Source organism: Balaenoptera acutorostrata, chromosome 3, assembly GCF_949987535.1.
Source record: "Balaenoptera acutorostrata chromosome 3, mBalAcu1.1, whole genome shotgun sequence".
NCBI classification, from domain to species: Eukaryota; Metazoa; Chordata; class Mammalia; order Artiodactyla; family Balaenopteridae; genus Balaenoptera; species Balaenoptera acutorostrata.
The window spans coordinates 153,364,037-153,387,439 of record NC_080066.1 but is presented as its reverse complement, the minus strand read 5'-3'; the positions used below and the strand labels follow the sequence as shown (position 1 = coordinate 153,387,439).

At 44.3% G+C, this 23,403-nt stretch overlaps 1 protein-coding gene across 1 annotated transcript; it reads right to left on the bottom strand.

Annotated features, from left to right (window-relative positions):
- Positions 1–6: 6 nt before the first annotated feature.
- On the bottom strand, positions 7–19,910 carry DLST (dihydrolipoamide S-succinyltransferase). The gene is made up of 15 exons (XM_007184467.3): positions 19,762–19,910; positions 19,151–19,184; positions 16,496–16,544; positions 13,702–13,757; positions 13,488–13,562; positions 13,204–13,259; positions 12,593–12,704; positions 10,939–11,094; positions 10,484–10,560; positions 8,573–8,670; positions 5,325–5,455; positions 3,835–3,908; positions 3,092–3,175; positions 2,519–2,686; positions 7–1,497 (listed from the first exon to the last, which is right to left on the bottom strand). Exons 1-15 carry the CDS (start codon positions 19,822–19,824, stop codon positions 1,363–1,365), a joined length of 1,368 nt encoding a protein of 455 aa, XP_007184529.1. The 5' UTR covers positions 19,825–19,910; the 3' UTR covers positions 7–1,362.
- Between the last annotated feature and the right edge of the window lie 3,493 nt (positions 19,911–23,403).

Here is a 23,403-nt window from a genome sequence, read left to right as displayed (position 1 = left end):
CCACCCCTTCCCCCTCCCCCAACCCCCAGGCCTTGCTTCTTCGCTCAAAATACAAATGGGCACCCTGCACTAAATAAACAGCTCCCTGTGTCAAGTGTCAAGTGTCAGCAGCCTCAGGCCTGGATGCAATTGGATACGAAGCGATGAAGCCCAGTAACTTTCATGACAAGATGTGTGCATTTAACCATGCTCCGAAGAATTCCAATGATTGTGCCCAGACCCAAGGCAGTACCTCAAAGGTGACATCGGCCATTTCCCCACTGTGTACTAGCATCTTGGGCTGGTTTCCACCACAATCCATCCTCTCCCAGACCTGTGTTCTGTGGAGGAAGAGCTAAGGCTCTCTGCTCCCTAAGGGCCATGATACAGGAAGGAACAGAACTGCCTCTTCAGCCCACAGGCTTAAACCAATGGAATTTAAAAGCTCAAGACAATGTGAGCCAGTCCACAGGATGCCTCCTTCACTCCAATCTCTACCAGGCGCCATCCAGCCCTTGGTTGTGACACGCTGTGTCTCACTGCCAAGATGTGCTAGAATCCGCTCTAGATGAGAATAATGTGGTAGAATGGTCCCAGTGGTCTGGAAAGGTCGGCACGACCACAGCTGGGAGTGCTTGTGCCAAAATGGGTCTTCCTGGTACAAAGCTATGATGGAGAGTGTGAGGGCAGGCCTGGGCTCTGCTCCAGTCTCATTTATAACCTCTGACCTCAGAATCTGTCCTCCCCCTCAACACTGCCTACCCATCCCCTGCCCCTCCAGATCCCCCAGCCTGTGCTTCCTGGAAGAGGTAGAAGAGGCAGCTTGAAGTCAGTGACAGCTGAGAATGAAGATGCCATTTAAGAAGCAAAGCAGCTCCTCCTGGCCTGTGGTCAACACCTCCACACGGGTGGAACTGAGTACGGACGTGCACAGCCAGGACAGAGGCTGCTCCGAGCTTGGGAGGCACAGCACCCTCCTAGGCGTCTCTGGAGAACAGACTTTCAAGAGACAGAAACTTAATCACACGGTCCCCGGCAGTTTCCCTATGGTATACTGGATGGGGGAGAAGTAAAATCATCTCTGCGGAGGGCTAATGGAGAAATGCAGGAATATTAATGAGCATCCAGTAAGGCTCTCTCTCCCTCAAGCCTAAGGAAATCAGATATTCGAGTGTAAGAGAACGGTGCAGAGAGGGAGAGAGCCTGGCAGGAACACCAAGAAGAGACCTGTGACTGCTGGTTACATAGTGCCCTGGTTTCCTTGCTTGAGAACAACAGCATATGCCTGTCTGTCACCAGGCTAAGCTGGGGCCCGTGAGGGGACAGGGAGAAGACTGGTTTTCAGTTCCTGCATGGTTGATGTGGAGGGCGCGTGGCTTCCTCCTACAGGTCCAATAGGAGGACTCTGGGATCCTCTACCGCTGCCTTGATTTTGCGGAGGAAAGTCACGGCCTCTCTGCCATCGATCAGCCGGTGATCATACGTCAGGGCCACGTACATCATGGGCCGCACCTCCACCTACAAAGAGAGGTCGACAGGTTTGTCTGCAGCGGGGCAGAGAAAGCCCAGATGAAAGGGGAGATGACAAAGCACAGCCCATAGTTAAGTTCCCAGTTGCAGAGCCTTTCCTACTTTGCTTTGTTGCTTCTGGATACTTACAGTATATTCAAAGACCAAGCCCTGCCCTGAGTGCAAAGCTCCCACACTCAAAAACAAAGCTTAACCCAAGAAAATAGGAGTCTCCTTACAACTGCCTTTAAAAAAACAAAACAAAACAAAACACCATGCTCTGTCCTCTCACTTGTCTGCTGTCTACAGGGAAGTTCCTCTTCAGTTCTGGCTGCCTGCAGTTTCTTCTTTGGGGTTATAACAAAAAAAATTTTTTTTTAACCTGGGGTCCACAAATTCTCTGAAACTCTATGCAAAGTTGGGTGTATGAGCATTTTCAGGGAAGATCTATGATTTTCAGATTGAAAAAGGAGTTAGTGACCCAAAAAGGTTCTAAACACAGGAGTCCCAGAAAACATTTTCCTACCAACATATCTTCCAGGGCCAGCTCAAGACCCTTTGCCCTCATTCCGTGAACTCCCAGAAAACCTCTAAGCCTCATCATTACAACTTGGCAGCTTGTAGATGGCTCTGCCCTGCTGTCTTCTGTTCCCCAGGAGCAAGGACCATGTCTTCAACTGTATCCCCACACTCTCTACAGCACCTAGAGAATGAAGCCTGTTGACTAGTCCCAGATGAAGGAGCAAGCTTTCTCAGCTCAAAGGTTCTCAAACTTTAACGTGCATCAGAATCATCTGTACTTTCTGCTTCACTAGGTCTCGGAAGGGGTCCAAGAATTTGCATTTCCAACAAGTTCCCAGGTGCTGCTACTCCACACACAATTTAAGAACCAGTGCCTCAGCTAGTAATTAGAAACTAGGAGATGCAACTTATGCCTGAAATTATAGCAAATCCTTTATAATGAGCATCTAGTTAGACTCCCCTCTCCTTATCGCCTAGCTGCTAGGACATTAATGGTGATGGTTCCTACCTTGCCTCCCACGACCACTGGCCTATCAAAGATGGCATGCATGCCCAGGATGGCAGACTGAGGGGGGTTGATGATGGGCGTTCCAAAGAGCGAGCCAAAAACGCCTCCGTTGCTGATGGTGAAAGTACCACCATCCATATCTTCAATGGCAAGTTCATTCTTCCGGGCCTAAAAACAGATTTTATAATTGAAAAGTAAGGTCAACCCAGCTTTCTTCACCTAAAGGAAGTCCAGAAGGCCCATATCTGAGATCAACGATCCAAGGTCTAGCTTTAACACGAAAGCATTCAGCTGAGATGCCTATGACTAATGCTCCACCAGGGGAAGGGACTTCAGAATCTTTTCTTTTCCGAGCAGGTTTCATCTGATGAGCTCTTCAGTCATAAGAGCAGGATAAGCTCCACCAGGTAGCTGTACTTCAGCTCTCGCTTGTGACTGCCGTTCGCAGGGGCCACGCACTCCTTTCAGAACAAAGTGCGGCTCCAGCTCCCTGAGCACCGCTCACTGGCCCAGCCTTCCCCAGGCTCTCTTCCCTGACCTGCCCAGCAGCTCACGCCATCCTTTCTATTTTACCTTCTCTCCCAGTTCACCGATGGTTCGCTCAATATCAGCATAATTCATAGTTTCCACATTCCTGATGACGGGAACCACCAGACCCTGATGAGAGTGAGAAGTTCTTTTCAGTTGCAAATTAATAGTACCCTTTTGGGGCTTCCCTGGTGGCGCAGTGGTTGAGAATCTGCCTGCTAATGCAGGGGACACGGGTTCGAGCCCTGGTCTGGGAGGATCCCACATGCCGCGGAGCAACTGGGCCCGTGAGCCACAACTACTGAGCCTGCGCGTCTGGAGCCTGTGCTCCGCAACAAGAGAGGCCGCGATAGTGAGAGGCCCGCGCACTGCAATGAAGAGTGGCCCCCGCTTGCCACAACTGGAGAAAGCCCTCGCACAGAAACGAAGACCCAACACAGCCAAAAAAATAAATACAAATAAATAAATAAATAAATAAATAAAGATTACTATTTAAAAAAATTAAAAAAAAAAAAAATAGTACCCTTTATAGTTATAACTCTCTTGATTCAAGCCTATGGTCTCCCCTCCCGCAGAATATCTTAGTTACTCAACGTGATTAACAGAGTCTAAAATATTTCGGCTTGCCAGAGATAGAAGAACGTGGTATGGTCAAAAACAGGTTACTCTTCTAGTAACTCCCTTCTAAAAAGACAGAATTACAGGAAAGATCTCTCCCAGGGGTCTGCTTCTTCACACAGGTAAGGAGAGAGTCAAAAATCAGAGCTCCACTTCTTGCCCCAACATACCCGAGGCGTGGCCACTGCAACGCTGATGTCAATATAATCCCTATACACCACCTCTTTGGTTGTATCGTCAATCACTATGAGAGAGAAAACACACATTACATACAACTCCCCAGGCCTAGGCTAGTGAGGAAAAATTTGCATTAATAGAGGAGAAATCCACGGTGCTTGGTACAGTGTGGGTTGACCAACTAGCACAAAAACTACCGCATTACAAGTGGCAGCTGACACTCCTCTTACTCCCATGCCAGCCAACTGTAACTTCTCCCAAGTGCCCTAAGCATGAGCACAGGAGCATTCGTTTCCTTGGCAGCCCTCAGAGGGATCAATACACAGGCTAACACAGGATAAGTATGTGCCAAAGTTCTTGTTGGCCAGCTCTACTCCAGCCCTCCCTTAGCTAACGGCAGGTTTAAAAAGTGCTCCCCAAAAGGGCAAATTAGTAAAGGAAGTGGAAGTGGGGGGATGGGGATGCTGCCCGTTCTGCTGCCCACTCTCAACAAGGAGGCAAGCCTCTTTCTAGGAGACTCGGTAGGAAGCAGGGTGGTCTGGCTTCAATATGCTAGCCTGAGAGCAAACCAGCAGCTAAAAATTTAGGTCTGGTGCTCATGAGAAAATACAGGCTTGGGAATCTTTTCCATAGAAAGTCTGCATTGTATTACAGATAAGACACCCCGGAAAAGCATGTAAAGTGAGAAAGAGGTCAGGGGAACTCTGAGAAATGCCTACATGTATGTGTAGGCAGAAGAGATGGAGAGAGTCATCAGGAAGCATAAGAAGAACGGAAGAAATAAAGAGATACACATTGGGGTGAAACAAAGCCCTTCCACCTACCTTAGGGCACACCACTTGGCGGAAGGGACTAGGACTTCTATTTCTAGATCTTTAGGGACCTTGCACTGCTGAGGGTTGCAGAAGTGCCACTGTCCTCTCTAATCTTCCAGGGAACAGAGAATTGTCTCAATGAGAAAGAGAACTGCTTGTTAGGTCAACATTCCAATGACGTAGGTGAGCAAAAAGTAAGGAAAATGGGCACCAAGTCCAGGAAAGAGGGGCCAAGCCCAAGGCCTCCCAATGAGGTCCACTGACCAGAAATCAAAGGTCACCCTGGAGCTATGCCAGGTGTAAGAGTCAGGTCCCAAGATAACAGGGCTTGTGGGAGGGTGGGCATCAGCCAGAACACAAGTCTCCACGCTGACATGCAAAGCCTGGATTGCTGGGCTGGCTCAGAACTGCCTCTTGCCACAGCAGCTGCCAAGCTACGCACTGTGAAGAGAACCTGTTCTGTCCAGCTAGTGGGGAGGAAGTAATCATGATGCCCATTTGGGAAGGTGAGTCAAGAAATCCCCAGGGAAGGTACTCAATTTTTCACACGTATGAAATAAGAAGCCTTAGTCTGTCGACCGCCGTCTTTGTGTCTGTGTGTGGGAGCAGGTCTGTGTTTACGTGCACACCTCCCAGGACCTCTGTGATTCCAGCCACCACAAACTCACCTGCATTTACAACAGGCTGCTCCTGCAAGGCAAAGGCTGAGGCCTTCACGAATGCCGACATGAAGCCTAGTTTGAGGTTATGTTTCTTCAGAAAAGCATCTTTGTGCCGAGCCCTCATCTCCTGGATGTTACTGCAAAAACACATTACAAAACAACTGACCACAAAAGAAGCCTCAATTCTGACTTTCATACTGGTTTCTAACTCCGTGTACACAGTTGGGTAAGCTTTTTTCCCTTACTGTGGACCATCTACCTAAGTTCAAGTTTTGAAATAGTCCACTAGAGGTCAACACAATAACTTCATTCCTTTACAAAACCTGGACCCAAAGGAATCGGGTCCAATCTGTCTTTAAGGTAGATTGAGCCCTTTACAGGGCTCCTTCATGTTCCAGAAGTCAAAGATTTCAGTTACAGACAATATGAGCTCATACAGCACACCAACACTCTCATCCTGGACAAGAAAGTGACTTCCAGCTACACTAAAATCATGAGCCATCTACCCCGAAAAAAGTTTTTTTTTAAGCATAAACAAAGTCTGCAAAATAAGCACCATTCTTTTTATCTCTGTTTATTTTCAAAATACCACCAAACCTGATTATGACTTCCTTGTGACCTTCCTCCTGTCTCCTAACTACTGAAGACAAAAAAAACCCCAAAGCCCCACAGGTGCATGGGCTTCACGTGAACAACAGCAGTCATGACTATCTGTGGACGGGTATAATCCAGTGTTGTTCTAGGCTCATGAGAAAGTCAGTAGATTCATTCACCTCCCCTGAGTTAGCAGTTCCATCCGCTTGTTCCTTCAAACAGGTACTAACACCCACCACACGTGGGGGTCAATGCAGGGCACCAAGATATAAAGATAATAAAGACACAATTCCTGCTCTTAAGATTAGTTTGATGGACGTGGTTTCCCCGGTATTTAGAAAACTGACCATGTGCGGACCTAAGCTTTTTAAAGTACAAGCAGCAAGGCCCCTGAGAAGCCTTTGCAAGGTGACCAGTCTTTGTTCCTTTAGGGCTGGTTTTTCACATACATACAACACATGTGCAACAGAGTTAGTGGGAAATGGCTTTCCCATCATTTTGCTGCAGAAACCTCTGTATTTATGGGAATACAGTTCTGTGATGGAAATCGAATTTAACTTTATCTTAGGCCCAAATGCTCAGTTCTCCCTCTCTCTCTATAATGGCCTAATTTGACATTAGCACGAAAGATAAGATGATATAACTTTAACTCCCCCCTTTAGACCTTTTGTTTTTTAAAAGGGAAGTTTTCCTAGGGGGACTGATTGGTTTTAAAATGTTTGTTTTCCTGAGTCTAACCTCATTTAGTGCTAGGATTACCACCCTAAAGACATTACTGGTTCCCAAGACACAAGAGCTGCAGAAGACGGAAAGAGAAGTGATAAACATCTCTGCTCTCAAAACTGCCCAAATGCTATTGTCTGGTCATTAAGTAGTTTCTATTTCAGAGCTCTGCCCTTGTAGGCAGAGGCTGGGACAACAGGGGAGAGGAGAAGGTCTCAGAAAGGCCCCTTATGGGTTAGCTGATCAGCGCCAAGACCCAAAGGGCACTAAACCAGATTACTGACTGCAGTAAGACCCCAGGCCATCATTAAGTGACACTTCGATTAGCTGCTGAAAGGAGATCCAGCTATTGTACTTACCTTCAATCAAAGCTGTTGGGCCAACTGCATCTTTCAAGGCCACAAATATTTACATGTTGTGTCTTAAGGAATTGGGTAGTATTTCAAAGCCCAATTCGATTTGTGTACAATTTGGCCCTAATGCACTGAAACATAAGCTGCAGCCCTTGTGATTCATTAGTCAAGGTCCTTCCCTACATCCTATGGAGAGGAGAGAAATCCTTGGCTTGAATGACATCCAGTCTTTTGGGAAGCTTCACAATAGAATGTATGACGTCTAGTGAAATGGGCCACAGGGCCCTACTCTGTGAGTGCCACAGCGCACTCCCCTCTCTACACTTCTCAGACCCCGTCCAAAGGAGACCAATTTCCTTAACGAAACGTAGATTCACAGACTACACACCTCGGACAACAATTAAAAACAAAGAGATGACCTGAAGACTTGATGATTTTACCTCCTGTATTAACTATGAACTCTTACCCTGGCACTTAAAACAATCTGAAGTATGGATCCAACTTTCTTTACCATTCTTTCCTACACATATTTCTCACAGCGATTGTTTCTCAAATGTGCCATGTACTTTCCTGTCTGTGGCAGGTCCATATTGTTAACATCTTCTGGAATGACCTTCCTCCACTATGTCAAAATGCTAGTCGTTCTTTAAGGTCTATTAAAAATCTCTTTCCTCCAGGAAGCCTTTCCTGATCCCTACCTCCACCCTGCCACCTCAAAAACAAATGATCTCATTCTCTTCTCCACTTCATACACTTTGTATCCTCCTGATACTGATACTAGAGATTTTACTTCCTATTTATCCAAGCAAGATGGTAGATCTATGAGGGTAAGGGCTCTTTTCCACTCATCTTTGCATCCCCCTCAAACATAGTGTAATATCTTGTGCACAGTAAGCACTCAAAAACTGTTTGTTGACTTTAACTACATTCTCTTCCCTACAGTCCTGACACCTATAAACATCAAAGTCTTGAAGAAGATAAGTGAGTCAACGATTAGCTCACTACAGAAATGGGTATACTGAATTAGCCCCTTTGGTTAATTCTGAGGTTTTTCTTTAAAAGCACAACTTGCTTCCCATTTCATTATCAAAGCTGGGAAAGGTGAAAGATACGAAAAGCCCATGCCTTTCCACCCACTCAATTCTGAGTCGCTTAGGAACATACATAAGGAGCAGTCACAGTGAGAAGGAAGCAGGGCATGGTGCCTGACTCCGGGCATGCTGTCAAGTGATTCTGTATCCCTAGGGGAGCCCTGTCAGTCTGGATGCCCTATCTCTACTTGTCAGCTCGACAGTAGTCATTAGAGTTTAAGACTATTACCAGCCTCGTTTATCAGAAATCACAAGATTCAGGTATAAAAGTAAAAGGCTAAGTTTTTTAGGTCACAGAGGAGGCAGGCACAGTATTAGGAAAGTCGATTAGAGTGAAACCAGTGGGTCACTATGTATAAGTCAACAAGCACTGCAAAGAAGTACTTCTTTCCTGTTAAGTTAGTTTTGGAATCAGCACTAGGTAGGGACTTGGGCAAGTTGAAGTGTTCTCCAAGAAAATGGGCACAGGGAGGAAGAGGACTAGAGCGCTCACCTCATGTCAATCTCATTGAAAGTGGTAAGCATTGCGCAGGTATTCTGAGCCTCCTTCAGACGCTGAGCAATGCGCTGCCGCATCCTATTCATTCTCTCCTGAAAGGGAAAGTGAGACAAGCATTGACCACCTGGTCTCTCTGGACCTAACCCTTCGCACTTAGTCTGAGGGAGCACTGGGCTTGCTAGGAGTGGATAAAGACAGACTGTAGTATCTAAATACAGGGAGAGATCCAGGCTTCCTCTTTCCTGTGGTGGCCTGCTTCTCTGAGCAAGAACAAGGAAACACAGACACAAACTACCCACTCAGATGTGCCTGCAGTTTGACCAAGAATAGAGGCCTACAACAAACACATGAAAAGATGCTCAACATCACTAATCATTAGAGAAATGCAAATCAAAACTACAATGAGGTATCACCTCACACAGGTCAGAATGGCCATCATCAAAAAATCTACAAACAATAAATGCTGGAGAGGGTGTGGAGAAAAGGGAACCCTCTTGCACTGTTGGTGGGAATGTAAATTGATACAACCACTATGGAGAACAGTATGGAAGTTCCTTAAAAAACTAACAATAGAACTACGATATGACCCAGCAATCCCACTACTGGGCATATACCCTGAGAAAACCATAATTCAAAAAGAGTCATGTACCACATGTTCACTGCAGCACTGTTTACAATAGCCAGGACATAGAAGCAACCTGAGTGTCCACCGACAGATGAATGGATAAAGAAGATGTGGCACGTATATACAATGGAATATTACTCAGCCATAAAAAGAAATGAAATTGAGTTATTTGTAGTGAGGTGGATGGACCTAGAGTCTGTCGTACAGAGTGAAGTCAGAAAGAGAAAAACAAATACCGTATGCTAACACATATATATGGAATCTAAAAAAAAAATGGTTCTGATGAACCTGGGGCAGGACAGGAGTAAAGACGCAGATGTAGAGAATGGACTTGAGGACACGAGGAGGGGGAAGGGTAAGCTGGGAAGAAGTGAGAGAGTGGCATGGTCATATATACACTACCAAATGTAAAACAGATAGCTAGTGGGAAGCAGCCGCATAGCACAGGGAGATCAGCTCGGTGCTTTGTGACCACCTAGAGGGGTGGGATGAGGGTGGGAGGGAGACGCAAGAGGGAGGGGATATGGGGATATACGTATGCATATGGCTGATTCACTTTGTTATACAGCAGAAACTAACACAACATTGTAAAGCAGTTATACTCCAATAAAGATGTTTAAAAAAAAAAAAAAAAGAATAGAGGCCTAGGATATGGTTTGATTTAAAAATCAAAACCAATTTATGGAAGAGTGTGGGGTAGGGCTAGCCAGCCCAAGAGTCACTGCAGAAAGGGAAATTTCTGGTAATAAAGACTTGCATGAGAATAGCTACTTGTGGAATGGCAACTCAGAAGCAACAAACTTCTGAGGCTATAGTATTTTTAGGAGGTATTCTCAGGCAGAGGAACCCACTCTCTTGACCATACTTCCTTGAGGTTTTATGTCTGCTCCTGACTGCCACTGGGTAGCCCTCAGCTAAGTATCCCGAAGTATAGGAATAGAGCTCACTAAACCACCTCTCTGAAGTAGGTGTTATCGTGGGAGGGAGGGGATGCGTCACTAGGCTACCACCCCCTGCGTATATCTTACTCACCCACAGCATTTCGCTGGTAGCATAACACAGTGGGAAAAACCAATGGACAAGTGTTCAGAAGACCTCTGGTTCTAGTCCTGTCATTTGACAGTCATGTCACTGAACAAGTCGCGTCCTAAACTCAATTTCCTTGTCAAGGCCAAGGGAATCAGCTGCCAGCCATTCAAAGGTAGGCAGAGCATACCCACTCCATTAATCTCAGCACTGCCCCTCGGCTTCTTTCTTGGAAGTGGTCCTCAGAGACTTACCCGATGTTCTGAACGCAGACCTGTGCCAGCTCCTGGCTCAGCTACTGGCGGGGCAGCAGTGGGTTTTACGGCAGACACTGAAAATGAAGAAAGGGTACACTGCATCAGAAAATGAGAAACATTTACGTGAGTACATGCCAGTGTTTTCATACTGTACTGTCACTTAACCTTCAAGATATGCTGAGGTGTATTAGTATCATTCCTACTTCTCGAACAAACAATCTGCTCAGAGAAGTTAAATAACTAGCCTAAAGTCACAGAGCTATACACTCAGCTATAAAGCTGAGATGCAAACCCTTTGTATCAGGTCTTCTGATACAAAGTCTAGAATTCTTTCTACAAAGCAGCCAATGGAGCCTGTTCAGAGCCATAATTAGTCTTAGACTGTGAGGGAACATGACATAAGATGAGATGTTGTTCTCCCACATAAACACATGTGGGAGCCAGAGGCTTACCTGGTTTGCTAGTGAGAGGTTGTGAGGGCGAGGGCACTGGTGGCATCTGAGTGGGTATAGATGCTGCAGGGGGAGGAGGAACTGCCGATGCTGCAGGTTCTGCTTTTGGGGCTGTGGCAGCAGGAGCTTCGGCTGGCTTGGCCTTAGCAGGAGCAGCTGGAAAACAAGAAAAATAGATGCCATTGGCACTATCTGGAATGGAAAGCAACCAAATTGCAGACACTAAGTAGAATTTAGCAGCAAAAGCTCTATCTCCAATCAATTAACAAATGCTTCCTGAGTATGTGCTATACATGTAAGGCTTTGAGATACACAGAATGATTTAAGGCACTATGCTTCTATTCTCCAGGGCTCCTAGATGTCCTATATTAGATAACTGACTTAATTCAGCTGCCTTCCTGATTTCACAAATATCTACTGATCATCAAATTCAGCCAGTACTTTCAAAGCACCTACTAAAGTCCATGGTAATGTAAACTTCAAAGCAAAAGAAACCCAGGTAATTAAAGATGTTAAAATACACACATAAGAGCAACACCTTTCTAGTTATGGTAATACTGATCATCTCCTCTTCTATTTTAACATCACATGTGGGAGAATACTCTTAACTATTAAAAATTAAAAGTTTAAATAATCAAGGGCACATTTAGACTTAAGACTTCAAAGCATTTTATCTAGGATAACTCTTATAAACGAATGAGGTGGTCAAGCAATATAAATTCACAACTTTAAATATTTTTGATTTTACCAATTTGGACATCACATCTGGGTTTATATTTAAATTAGAAGAACATTCTCTTAAGGAATGATCAGAAGATGAAATTCTCCAACTGGAAGAATCAATCTTATCCCCTAGCCTTCTACTGTATGTTCTTTCCATTCTGGGCTTCTGGTCTTGCCCTGATCAATCATAACGATGCAATCTACCATCTTTCTGCTTAACTATCTTAACAATGAAAAAAATACTTTAGTAGTTACAGCATTTAATTAAGAATCAGAAAGTTCTTTTCTAATCTCTAATACTGACTGTAAGATCCAGTATGAATTCATTTCCTTATTTCTCATTTCTTCCCAAGAGAAATCTAACCCTCCCTAAAAAATGTTATGAGAGAATAGATGTGAAAAAACTACACCAAATTCTCTATAATAGACAGGATGAAATACAACTTCTCGTTTTAGAAGAGTGGCTCCCAGCCCTGGCTGTGTATCAGAATCACTCGGAGAGCGTTAAAAACAACAACAATGAAAACTATGATAAGATAACCAGGATCTGAAAACCCCAGATTTAATATATCAGAATCCCTGGGACTCAGAATCTAGGCATTTGTATTATTTTTAAAGCCCCCATGTGACTCTGACGCCAGGGCTGGGGTGGGGGGAAATCACTGTCTTTAGAATCTTCTTCATTCCTATTTAAGAAAAGGTCCAGCACAATAAAGAACAGAGTATTATGAGCTTTATTTTTTTAATACCCTTTTCTTCTAAAACTTGACATTTAAAGTTCACAATATAAATAGCTCCCCTCTTACTGCCTCATAAAGGGCAGAGGGAATGCCCAATGGTCTTTGAGGTATCAAGGAATTAGTATATTATGCTCAGCCCCAATTCCAAGGGGGAACACTGGAGACCTTGACAACCAGGAGAACTTCTTTACCGCCAGTTTTCCTGAGTGTGAAAAGAGGAGTGCCTCCTTCTACTTTTCCCCCATCAGGTACCAAAAGAGCTTCAATCATGCCATTTGCTGGTGATGGAACCTGCACAGACGTCTTGAAAAGAAGACAGATGGAGAAAGAGTCCAAATTTTTACTCAGCATTAGAAAATTAATTGTATAGAATCTCAAATGAGTCACAAGAGTTGCAACACAGATACACAAGACCCTGTATATAGAAACAGGAAGGCCACACTTTCAGAGTAAGAGTAATCAATGTTACTGTGAAGATTCACCCTTTCTGTCCTTTCTCAGAACACTAAAGCAAGATTCAGTTAATGTGTTTCCAAGTGATACATAAAACAACTGGAAACAGCTCACGCACACACACACACACAAGCTATAAAACTAAAGCTATTAAAGTACATAGTACATACACCTAGAACAATCTAAAATTAAACTTTTAATGTTTTCTTTTTAATGAGCTATTCCAACAATTTTACAACTGAGGCAGTTAAAAATTATCTGTAACCAACAGTTAAGTCCCTGTTCCTTTCATTAGGTTAAGAAACCAAGGGGAGACCATGAAAAGTTGGCACTAATAGGACAAGCCTACCTTGTCAGTTTCAATCTCACAAACCACTTCATCTTCTGCAACTGTGTCTCCAACAGCTGAAAAGATAGTCAAAGGCTACCTCTTAGGGTGTGGGGGGGAACCCTCCAGTAGCCACAAAATCCCCACTGGCAGGTGTGTTACAAGACCCCTTTCCTAAAGCCAGGGGAAAGTACACTGCATGTAAAGAAAAGGGTGGAGCCATAGGTTCCACTGATTATCGTGGGGGTGAAGGGGACTTTTCAAAAGTATTTAAACTTAAGAAGTGAGAAGGCACTAAATCTTACCTTTCTCCCACCTGACATCCCCTTCTGTGACAGATTCTGCAAATGCTGGGGTTTTGACTGTAATCACATCATCCTCTAGGAAAAGACGGGGGGAAAAAAATCACGTAGTCCACATTTCTCCTTTTTAATTTTTTTATTTAATTAAATTCAGTCAATTGTTGTTCTTCCCATTAAAACTCTATTCCCAATAAGGTAGGGAACTGAAGGTACTTACTGCACACAGCTGTAGTTCTGAAAAAGCGAACACTGAAGTCACTATTGCTGTTAATGCTACAAAACAAACATAAAAGTAAACTCCTTTAACAGGTGATTCACTCACATTTTAGTCTAGATAAGGCACCACGGATCACCTTCCCTTTTTTATTTTCATTTTTTAAATTTTTATTGGAGTATAGTTGATTTATAATGTTGTGTTAGTTTCTGCTGTCAGCAAAGTGAATCAGTTACACATATACATATATCCACTTTTTTTAGATTCTTTCACCTTCCCTTTAAATCAGTGATTCTTGACTAGGAGTGCCCATCAGTGTTACCTGGGGGAACTTTTTCAAAGCATACATGTCTAGGCCCCATTCCCAGAGATTCTGACTCAGCAGGTCTAGAGCAAAGCCTGGATGACTTGGGTGCCTTAAACAGCGAGTCCCTTGGGTGAGTGAAATGTGCTGCAGTGAAGTGCCAGCTCTCCCAGAACAGACCTACGTTTGGGTCTTTGAAGAAAAAGATAGCATCCTGGCCCTCTGCATACCCACCAAAAGGACTCAGCTTCCTGATGACGTTTTTTCTTAACTAAATGCAAGTAAGATAAATTGTGTGCCCTCAGGGTACATGCCACTGTGCCACATACAACAGAATTTCTGTCCACATGATTATAGATTTATATAGCACAGCAAGATGAGACAGTTAACAAGTAAAACAAGGTGTTATATGCAAAACAAACAAACAAAACACCAAAAAACTCATATAGTATCTCCTAATCTGTTCTCTTGCCAGGAGGCAGCACATCAGTCCATTCTGGACTCATTCAAGAGGAACTTCAAAAGAGCAAGGTAGGGCTTCCCTGGTGGCGCAGTGGTTGAGAGTCTGCCTGCCGATGCGGGGGACATGGGTTCAGGCCCTGGTCTGGGAGGACCCCACATGCCGCGGAGTAACTGAGCCCGTGAGCCACAATTGCTGAGCCTGCGCATCTGGAGTCTGTGCTCCTCAACGGGAGAGGCCACGATGGTGAGGGGCCTGCGCACCGCGATGAAGAGTGGCCCCCGCTTGCCACAGCTAGAGAAGGCCCTCGCACAGAAACGAAGACCCAACACAGCCATAAATAAATAAATAAATAAATAAAACATGACACAAATTAAGCAATGTGAATACCATCAAGCTTTCATCATCATAAAAAAAATATATTAAAAAAAAAGAGCAAGGTATTCTTTGATATGACACTGACTTTAAATAATGTAAACTGGAGGATGATATTACCTTGTATGCACAAAACCATTAATAGTGGTTAACACTGGAGAGTGGGAAACGTAGATATATATGGTATCTATGGTTATCTTACATACACACACATTTTGGAAGAGTGATTTGGACTGATGGGAACTTTCACTTTCTACACTTCAGGACTGTTTGAATATTCTACCATAAGCATCTTTATAATAGAAAAGTAAAACAGATTTAAGTTGCCTTTTGATATTTTTATTTTTATAATTTCAAAATAACTATAAGGTCTATGTAAAATCAAGGGGAAAATTTATGTTATTAAAAAAATACAGAACACAAAGTGTTCTGCGCAAAGTTTACAACCATGTATAGGTACATGTTCGTAGGCAAGAACTAACAGGTAATGTACAAATGCAGAGACTGCTCTTTGAGGACACCCGAGAACCTGGAGCGCTGGCTGTCTCTGGGAAGAGAAACTTGGTGGCACCGGAGAACAGGAAAAAATCTTCTCATGGACACTCTTTTTACTTCTGAACCATGTAAATGTATAAGCTATTAAATAAAAACATAAAGCCAAAAATAGTTTTTCAATAAAAGATTTTAAAGTAAAATGGGTACCTTATTCATGAAAAAAGACAATATACAACACAAAAACAGTTATTAGATTAATACCCTAACGTGAGATCCTTATCCCTCAAAGTTTAGGGTATTTTAAAATAATTTACTTTTGAATAGTTATTTATTGTATTTATTGCATAGGATTTGTGGCTGCTCCACTTTTCATTTAAACTGCAGATGAGTAACACATTTTGAATCTCCCTAAATAACTTTTAAACTACAAACATATTAGATGTTAACAGTAGAATACTTAGAAACAGCAAAAAGAACATTTACAATGGGATTATGCTTGTAATGCACAGTGAAGAAGGAGCCAATCTGCTCACCCCTCATTTTGAAGATCCTACTGTAGAGAAAATAGCTTGACAGCTGCTCAACAGGTAACTAAAGAGCATCCTCTTACCACTACCCTGAAAATACTTGGAATGCAAAGTAGCATTAAGCAACATTCATAAGCAGAAGTTAATCTGAAACACACATGGGTGGCCTTTCTCCAAACTTTGCATTATGCAATAATAGCATTCCCTCTGAACTAGTCAAAGTCCCATGACTCAACTGACTAGTCTTTTGCTTTTACTGTTTCTAAAATGAGTAACTATGCAACCAAAAGGATGCTCTTAATCTCCACAATAAATGTAACCTCCAGTCCTTCAGCTTCACTTGTATCCAACCAGAATATTTAGGAGCACCTTTCTATATCTATTCCCATAAAAAGAGGATTCCAGCTTCACTTTCATTATAATCTAAACACCTGAGGACAGACACACTCCTGGTCCAGCACTTAACATGGGGCTGAAGCTCAAGCACATGTCATAAATTAACATCAAGGTTAGGTAGAGGGACTCAACATAACCAGCTTGATTACTAGGCTTGAAAGACAGTGAAGAAAGCAGATGGTTCAACTGGTGTCTTAAATACCCCATGTCCACATATCTGTGCTCCCCAGTGATACTTACACAATCTTCCTGCTGTCAGGGTAACCTGGTCCCTGACATAAGGAGATCCCTGCAAGAAACAAAACAACTCTTAACCAACAACTCTTTATCTTATACAGGATACCTGCTGGGAATGGAAAAGAAGTCTGTTCACCCCCTAACTCTGAGACAGAACAGGATCAACAGCAGGCAACAACATAATCTTTATCACACAGAGTCCTGCTTCTTAAACTTTTCCACCATAGCAATAGTAATGGCAGAAAACAACAGATATGTGGGACTTCGGGTGGGAATGGCTTTGAGGAAGAAAGGGGAGAATTCTATAATCTTATTTATCTTAAAACTCATAAACTTTCATTATCCCTTTATGTTTTCATAATAAAATGCTCTACTCCCCAAGACTTCAAATACAACTGAAGCTTCAAAAAGACACATGATGGCTTATCCTGTGACTACATATAGCCTAATCAGAGAAGCAGTGGGACTGTGTGATCTGAGTTTGTTTCCCTGGTTACTTAAAATGCACTGAGCTGGAAGTCTTGTTGCTTGAACCCCAGTAGCAAAGACTAGGCTACTTCAGGCCTAAGGTCTCCAGCTTGCTCTAGGACCGAGCAAATCATTGTCCCTCCTTTCAGTTTACTGTCTTCCTACACTCTTCCTGAGACCTTCCACTCTGGTCATACTCAACAAGGTAGGAGCTCCTTTCTGCCCCACCAACTGTCCTTATCACAGATAACTGCACTTCCTCAACTGACAACTAATTACTATATCTGCTTCACCTGATTATATTCTTTCATGTGTCTTATTTTTTCAGCTCTATTAACAACTCTTTCTGAACCACGGGCACGGTAAACACCAAATGGGAGACAATTCTCTCTTGTGCCCACCTCCTTACAAGCACCCCCAGGGTTTCAGAGGCAAGTTAAGTCACCTCTATATCCAGTAACCAGTGACGTTGCAGTACAAATCCCAAACACAGCATGTATTTGAGCTAGAACGGTCAGCAGCCCTTACTGATTTTTGGAACCCTAACTCCAATTTAGAGTTCATCCTATAGCAAGTTTCATTTGTACAGCGTTTAAGAGTTTATAAAAAGCTTTCACATAATGACCTCATTTTGATTTTTGTGTCTCACAACTCCCTGAAGTGGAACGACCATCTGCCATTCCTCTCGTTTCATATATAAGCAGGGCTTCTGGAGGTTAAGTGACTAGCCCAAGCAGAAGCCCTGAACCACAATGCAAACCCCAAGTACAAGGCTCTTGCCATTGTCCTGCCAATCTATAAAATGGAGAAAATGTTTACTGACATTTTCAAAATTCCAAGTTAAAAAGTTTATTACTGAGAGTCCACTATGAGCGAACACTGTGCTAGGTGCCTATGATCTCATGACTCTTAGGATAAAGTCCAAAAACTTTCCATATTCCTGTCCAGCCCTCCCAGCCAGGCTTCCTTTCCATTTCTATGACCGGTCAAGTCTCTTCCTGCCTGAAAACCTTTGCACAAGCAATCCCCTTTGTTTAGAATATCGTTCTCCTGGCCAACTCCTATGTATTCTTCAAGACTTGGCTTAAATGTCACTTCTTTGGGGAAGCCTTTACTGACGTTGCCACCACACTCTCCACCCTCCCAAGCCTGGCTACGTCATCCCATCCTCTCATTACACTCCACTTCTCCTTTATAGTAATCACCATGTAATTATGTCCTTAGGTATGCATAAATATATATTTGTTTTCTCTCCAGGTAGCCACTAAGATCCTGGAGGGTAGAGACCACCTCTATCCCTGTCACGTAGCACACTGCCTGGCATGTAGTAAGAATTCAATAATCTGTTGATTATATGAGTAAATGATAACATGGTGGGTTAGGAGTTCGGGCTGAGGAGGAGGCAGACATGGCTTGACCAATAGTTGGCTGAGTGACCTTGGTCAAGGCACTTAACCTCTCATAGTCTTGAGTTACACATTTGTAAAATAGAGAAAACACCTCTTTTACTGTTTCTTGATGATTAACTGAAAAAATGCACAGAAAACACTCAGAACAATGCCTGGCACACAGAATGCCCACAATAAGATCAACTCATTCAACAAATACTTATGCCACGCATATAAAAAACTGTTGAGATAAAACCTAAATTCTCGCTAGTCTCTATGCCATCTTCTATCTCATGCCACTCTCTCCCTCAACTAAAATGCTCTGGCCAAATCACCCTTTTTCCAGTTCCAAAATACTACCAAGCTTTTCCTTCCTCAGGGACTTTATACATGCTATTCCCTTTCTTTCTCCTGCTCTTCATCCGGCTGGCCTGTCACATCCTCTGGGTCACAGCTTTACTGTCCAGGTTCGTATGTTTCCTTCTCAGCATTTAACCAAGATTCATGATAGTTCACTTGTTTAGCAATTTACATTTTGTCTTTCCCACCAGACTGTAAGCTCCAGGAGGGCGAGAACCCGTCACTGCTGTATCCCTTGTGAGGGCCTAGCATGGTGCCTGACACTCAGCGGATACTGTGTAGCCATGTGCCAAATGAATAAATGATAGCTGTTATTAAACAGCACCTGTTTCACTCCTATCTATCTGAACACGATGTGGAGAAACACAGACACCCCGATTTCCTCGCATACTGCTCTGCCCAGGAGGAGAGCATTTTAGGTGACGGCAAGGGCAGAACTTACCAGGCAGGGAACGTCTCCCTAGAGGGCAGTTCCCCTGTTGAGAAAGAAGACATTATCGACGTCACCCAAAACGAAAGGAGAGAAGAAACAGCTTTCTCTTCCAAGCACAGACTCAAAGCTGCCCAGGTGCCGGTGACAGGCGACTCTCATGACTCCAAAAGGTAAAGGCAACAGCCTGGGCGGGCTCTCAGTCCGTCAGCACACGGGGCCTGCCAAACTATCTCAACTTCCCAACCGGATTGATATCTACAGACTCTAACAGAGAGGAAACTGGCCCCCGGATCCCGTCGGGGCTTCCGCGGCGCCTCCTCCCGAACTCCGAGTCTCATGCGGGGGCGGGCGCGGCTCTAAGGCGGCTCCTCCGCCGGCGCGGAGAGTGGGGTCCAGCAGGGGACCGGGCGCCGGCTATCTCGGGAAGGCGATGGGCCGCTGGGCTCCGCAAGACGGCCCCGAGGGCGACAGCGGCTCTGGGCCGCCCAGACCGCGGCCTCCGAGTCCCGGTGCCCTTGATCCCCAGCCTGGCCGGGGCACCACGCCCCTGTCCCCAAGCCGCCCGTCCGCCTGCCGGCGAGTTTCTCACCCGCCGGGGCCCCGGCCCGGCCGTACCATACCTTCTGGAAGGCGGAGAGCGAGCGGCTGAACGCCCGGGACAGGAAGCGGGACCGGGACAGCATCGCGGCCGCAGCGGCTTCGGCGGTGGCGGAGGCGGCGGAGCGGAGGGCAGGCGGACACCGGAAATAGGGCCCGGCAACAACCGGAAGCGGGGCGGGCCGCAGCACCCGCCTCACGGGGAGGGGTGTTCGGAGCTAACCACTGGCTGGCGGGGTGAACCGACGGGCAGCAAGGAGCTGCCACCGCCTCAAGCCAGCTGTCCGCGCTAGCGAGGCTGCCGTGCTGCCAGCAGGCCGGGGCCGGTCCTCCCGAAGGTGCCCATCTGTCCTGGCACGCAGGGACACCGCGCCGTTCCTCCTCTGCACTACAGGAAAAGAGCCGAAGGCGGCATGGGCTTCGGACTCGGACCTTGGCAGACATGCCTGCCTGATCTTACACTTGTGTGGCCTTGGGCAGGTGACATTGCCTTCCTAAGCCTCAGGTTCCTCAAATATTGAAAAAAGCAATAATCACTTTCCTCGCTCCCTAACCCCGGAACAAAGAAACGGAACCTCTAAGGGGCTTCCATTGCCCTTTAACCGAGCTGAAGATCTTCACCAAGTAGCCTTACTTCTGCATCCACATCTCCTGATCTTCCATAGCGCCAACTCAAACTGTCTCCAGCCGAGCTAATTGTTCCCCATACATCCTGTGCATTTTGGAGGCTGTTCATTTGTCACTCTACCCCTAGAATATAAAATCCATGAGATTAGGGACCTTGTCTGTCTTGTTCACTGATGTATCCCCAGCAATTTTTTAAAATTACAGTTTTGTTGCAATATAATTGACATGTAGCACTGTGTAAGTTTAAGATATACAGCATAATGACTTATGTGTATCATGAAGTGATCATCACAAAAAGTTTAGTGAACATCCGTTGTCTCATATAGGTACAAAATTAGAGAAATTAAAATAAAATTTTTTCTTGTGATGAGAACTCATGATTTATGCTCTTAAAAACTTTCATATATAACATACAGCAGTGTTAATCTATCATGTTGTGCGTTACATCCCTAGTACTTACTTATCTTATAACTGGAAGTTTATACCTTCATCCAATACCCCCACCTCCCTCACCTCTGGTAACCACAAATAAGATTTCTTTCTCTATGAGTTTGTTTGCTTGTTTTTGAAGTATAATGTATCCCCAGCACTTAGAACAGAGATTGTCACAGTTTAGGTGTGCAATAAATATTTGTGGGCTGAATTTGGGCCTCCCAGCTTTGGGCAGACCACGCTTCAGAGTGAAAGCAGGTAGCACTCCCTCTACTCTTTAGTTTATTCTCCCCTTAAAGCCCCAGGCCCCTGAGTATCCACTTTTATAGTTCGCCTTCCTAATAGAAAAGGTGTTCTATAAGCTTCGGTTTGAATTAAGAATGAATGAATGAATGAGCCACTTGGTGCCTACTCATGTTGGTTTCTTTAGCTGAGTCTTCTTGCCTGATCCTTAGGAGCTTTATGATGCCTTCACTCACCCAAACCCTGAAAGCACTTCCACTGCAATTCTGGAGGGATGAGCAGAAGCCCTAACTTTAAATAGAGAAAACATCCTTGCCCTGCAGCTGCCCCTGATCAAGTCTTCAGCATCCTTCACCTGGATTATTTAAAAAACTTCCAGGGGACTTCCCTGGTGGCACAGTGGTTAAGAATCCCCCTGCCAATACAGGGGACATAGGTTCGAGCCCTGGTCCGGGAAGATCCCACATGCCACGGAGAGACTAAGCCCATGCGCCACATCTACTGAGCCTGCGCTCTAGAGCCCGCGAGCCACAACTACTAAGCCCACACGCCGCAACCACTGAAGCCCGGGCGCCTAGAGCCCGTGCTCCACAACAAGAGAAGCCACCACAATGAGAAGCCCGCGCACCGCAATGAAGAGTAGCCCTCGCTCACTGCAACTAGAGAAAGCCCACGCGCAGCCAAAAATAAATAAATAAAATAAATAAATTTATAAAAAAGTAAAAAATTAAAAAAGCTTCCTGAAAGGACCTGGGCCTCCACGCTCACGTTCTCTAACTCATCCTCCACACCTGTGTCAAAGATGTCTTTGAAATGCAAATCTAATCCTGTCACTCCCCTGCTTAAAGTCCTTCCGTTGCTTCTCCGTCAGTAGGATAAAGTCCAAACTCTTCAACTTGACCAGGCACCTGATAACCTAGCCTCTGGCTATATTGTGAGCCTCTCCCTACCTTCCCCACCCCCATTCTCCCAGGTGCTGAGCTTTAGTGCTATTTCACTCCTTCGCATCTTTGCCTGGGCTGCTCCCAACTCCTATTTGCCTAGGGACTCCTAATCATCCTCTAAAAGTCTTTTGAATCCCTTCCTAATCCCCTCTAGCAGAATTAACAGATATCTTTTCTGTTTTTGCAAAGCATTGTGTCTGTATCTCTACCTTGATTGTAATGTCATTTTTACCTGTCTGTCTCCTCTATTGGGCACAACAGCAGAAGGAAAGAGATGACTCTATTTTCCTAAATCCCCTGCACAGGACACAGTGGCTGGTACTCCATAGGTACTCAATAAATACAAGTGGAATGACTAAATACTGCCATGCTGACAGCACTGCTGGATGCAGCTAAAGAGTCCAAAAACAGTAATCAGGACTTGTGGCAATCCTTTGCAGGGGTTGCTGTTAATATTTCTTAGATAACTACTTAATTTTTTCAGTTTTAAATAATTAATTTTTGAGATTCTGATTGAGAGTTTAGAAGCTCAGGCCTGGATAATGTGGCAAAGCATTTCTCTTGGAGTTTCAGTGATTGCCCAAGTTAATTAGATGTTACAGTCTTAGACACCACACATGTAGGAGTGCACACACACACACACACACACACACAGTTGCGTGCAAAATTTCTCTCACAGGATAAAGGTTAAAACTGATTTCCTTGAGAGTCACGTATGAGCTTCCGTGGAGCTCAGGGTCCTAGTCAATAAGCTCACACCTTCTTCTGTATTTAAAGCCTTTCAGGACACAGCATCATCTATTGGGACAGGAGTTGATGAATACAAGTCCATAAACTTGTGTTTATGGCAGGGTTCAAAAGAAAATTTTTATGGCAAAATATATATTCAAAAGGGTGTATAAATATATGTGTATGACTTAAAGAAAAGTAACAAAAAGAATAGCCACACTCGCCATGCAGCTTAAGAAATGGCAAAGCCCTATGTGACCCTCCTTGCTGGTCATCCCAGAGTTAACCAGTGCTATACTGAATTATATATTAACCATCCCCAAGCTTTCATTGCAGCTTCAATATGCATGTGTCCTAAACTGTACACATGTTTTTGTTTATTCTTTAAATTGAGGAAAAGATGTATTTACTTTCAAATTATATAAGAAAAAAAAAACGTGTTTCTAGGAAGAATAAATGGCTCAGTTAATTTAGAAAAACACCACAGAGAGGGCAGCTCAGCTTAAATAATACACTCAGCATTCTTTTTCTTTAACTGAAATTCCCCAGTATTCATAAGTGTGGTCTGAACTATACACTCACATCCTTACTTATATTTTTTCTAATATTATTGACCAGATGATAGATGGAGCTAGAGCCTGGGGTCCATAAAATAGAGACTCTACCCTATATTCACTTTGAATTACTCAT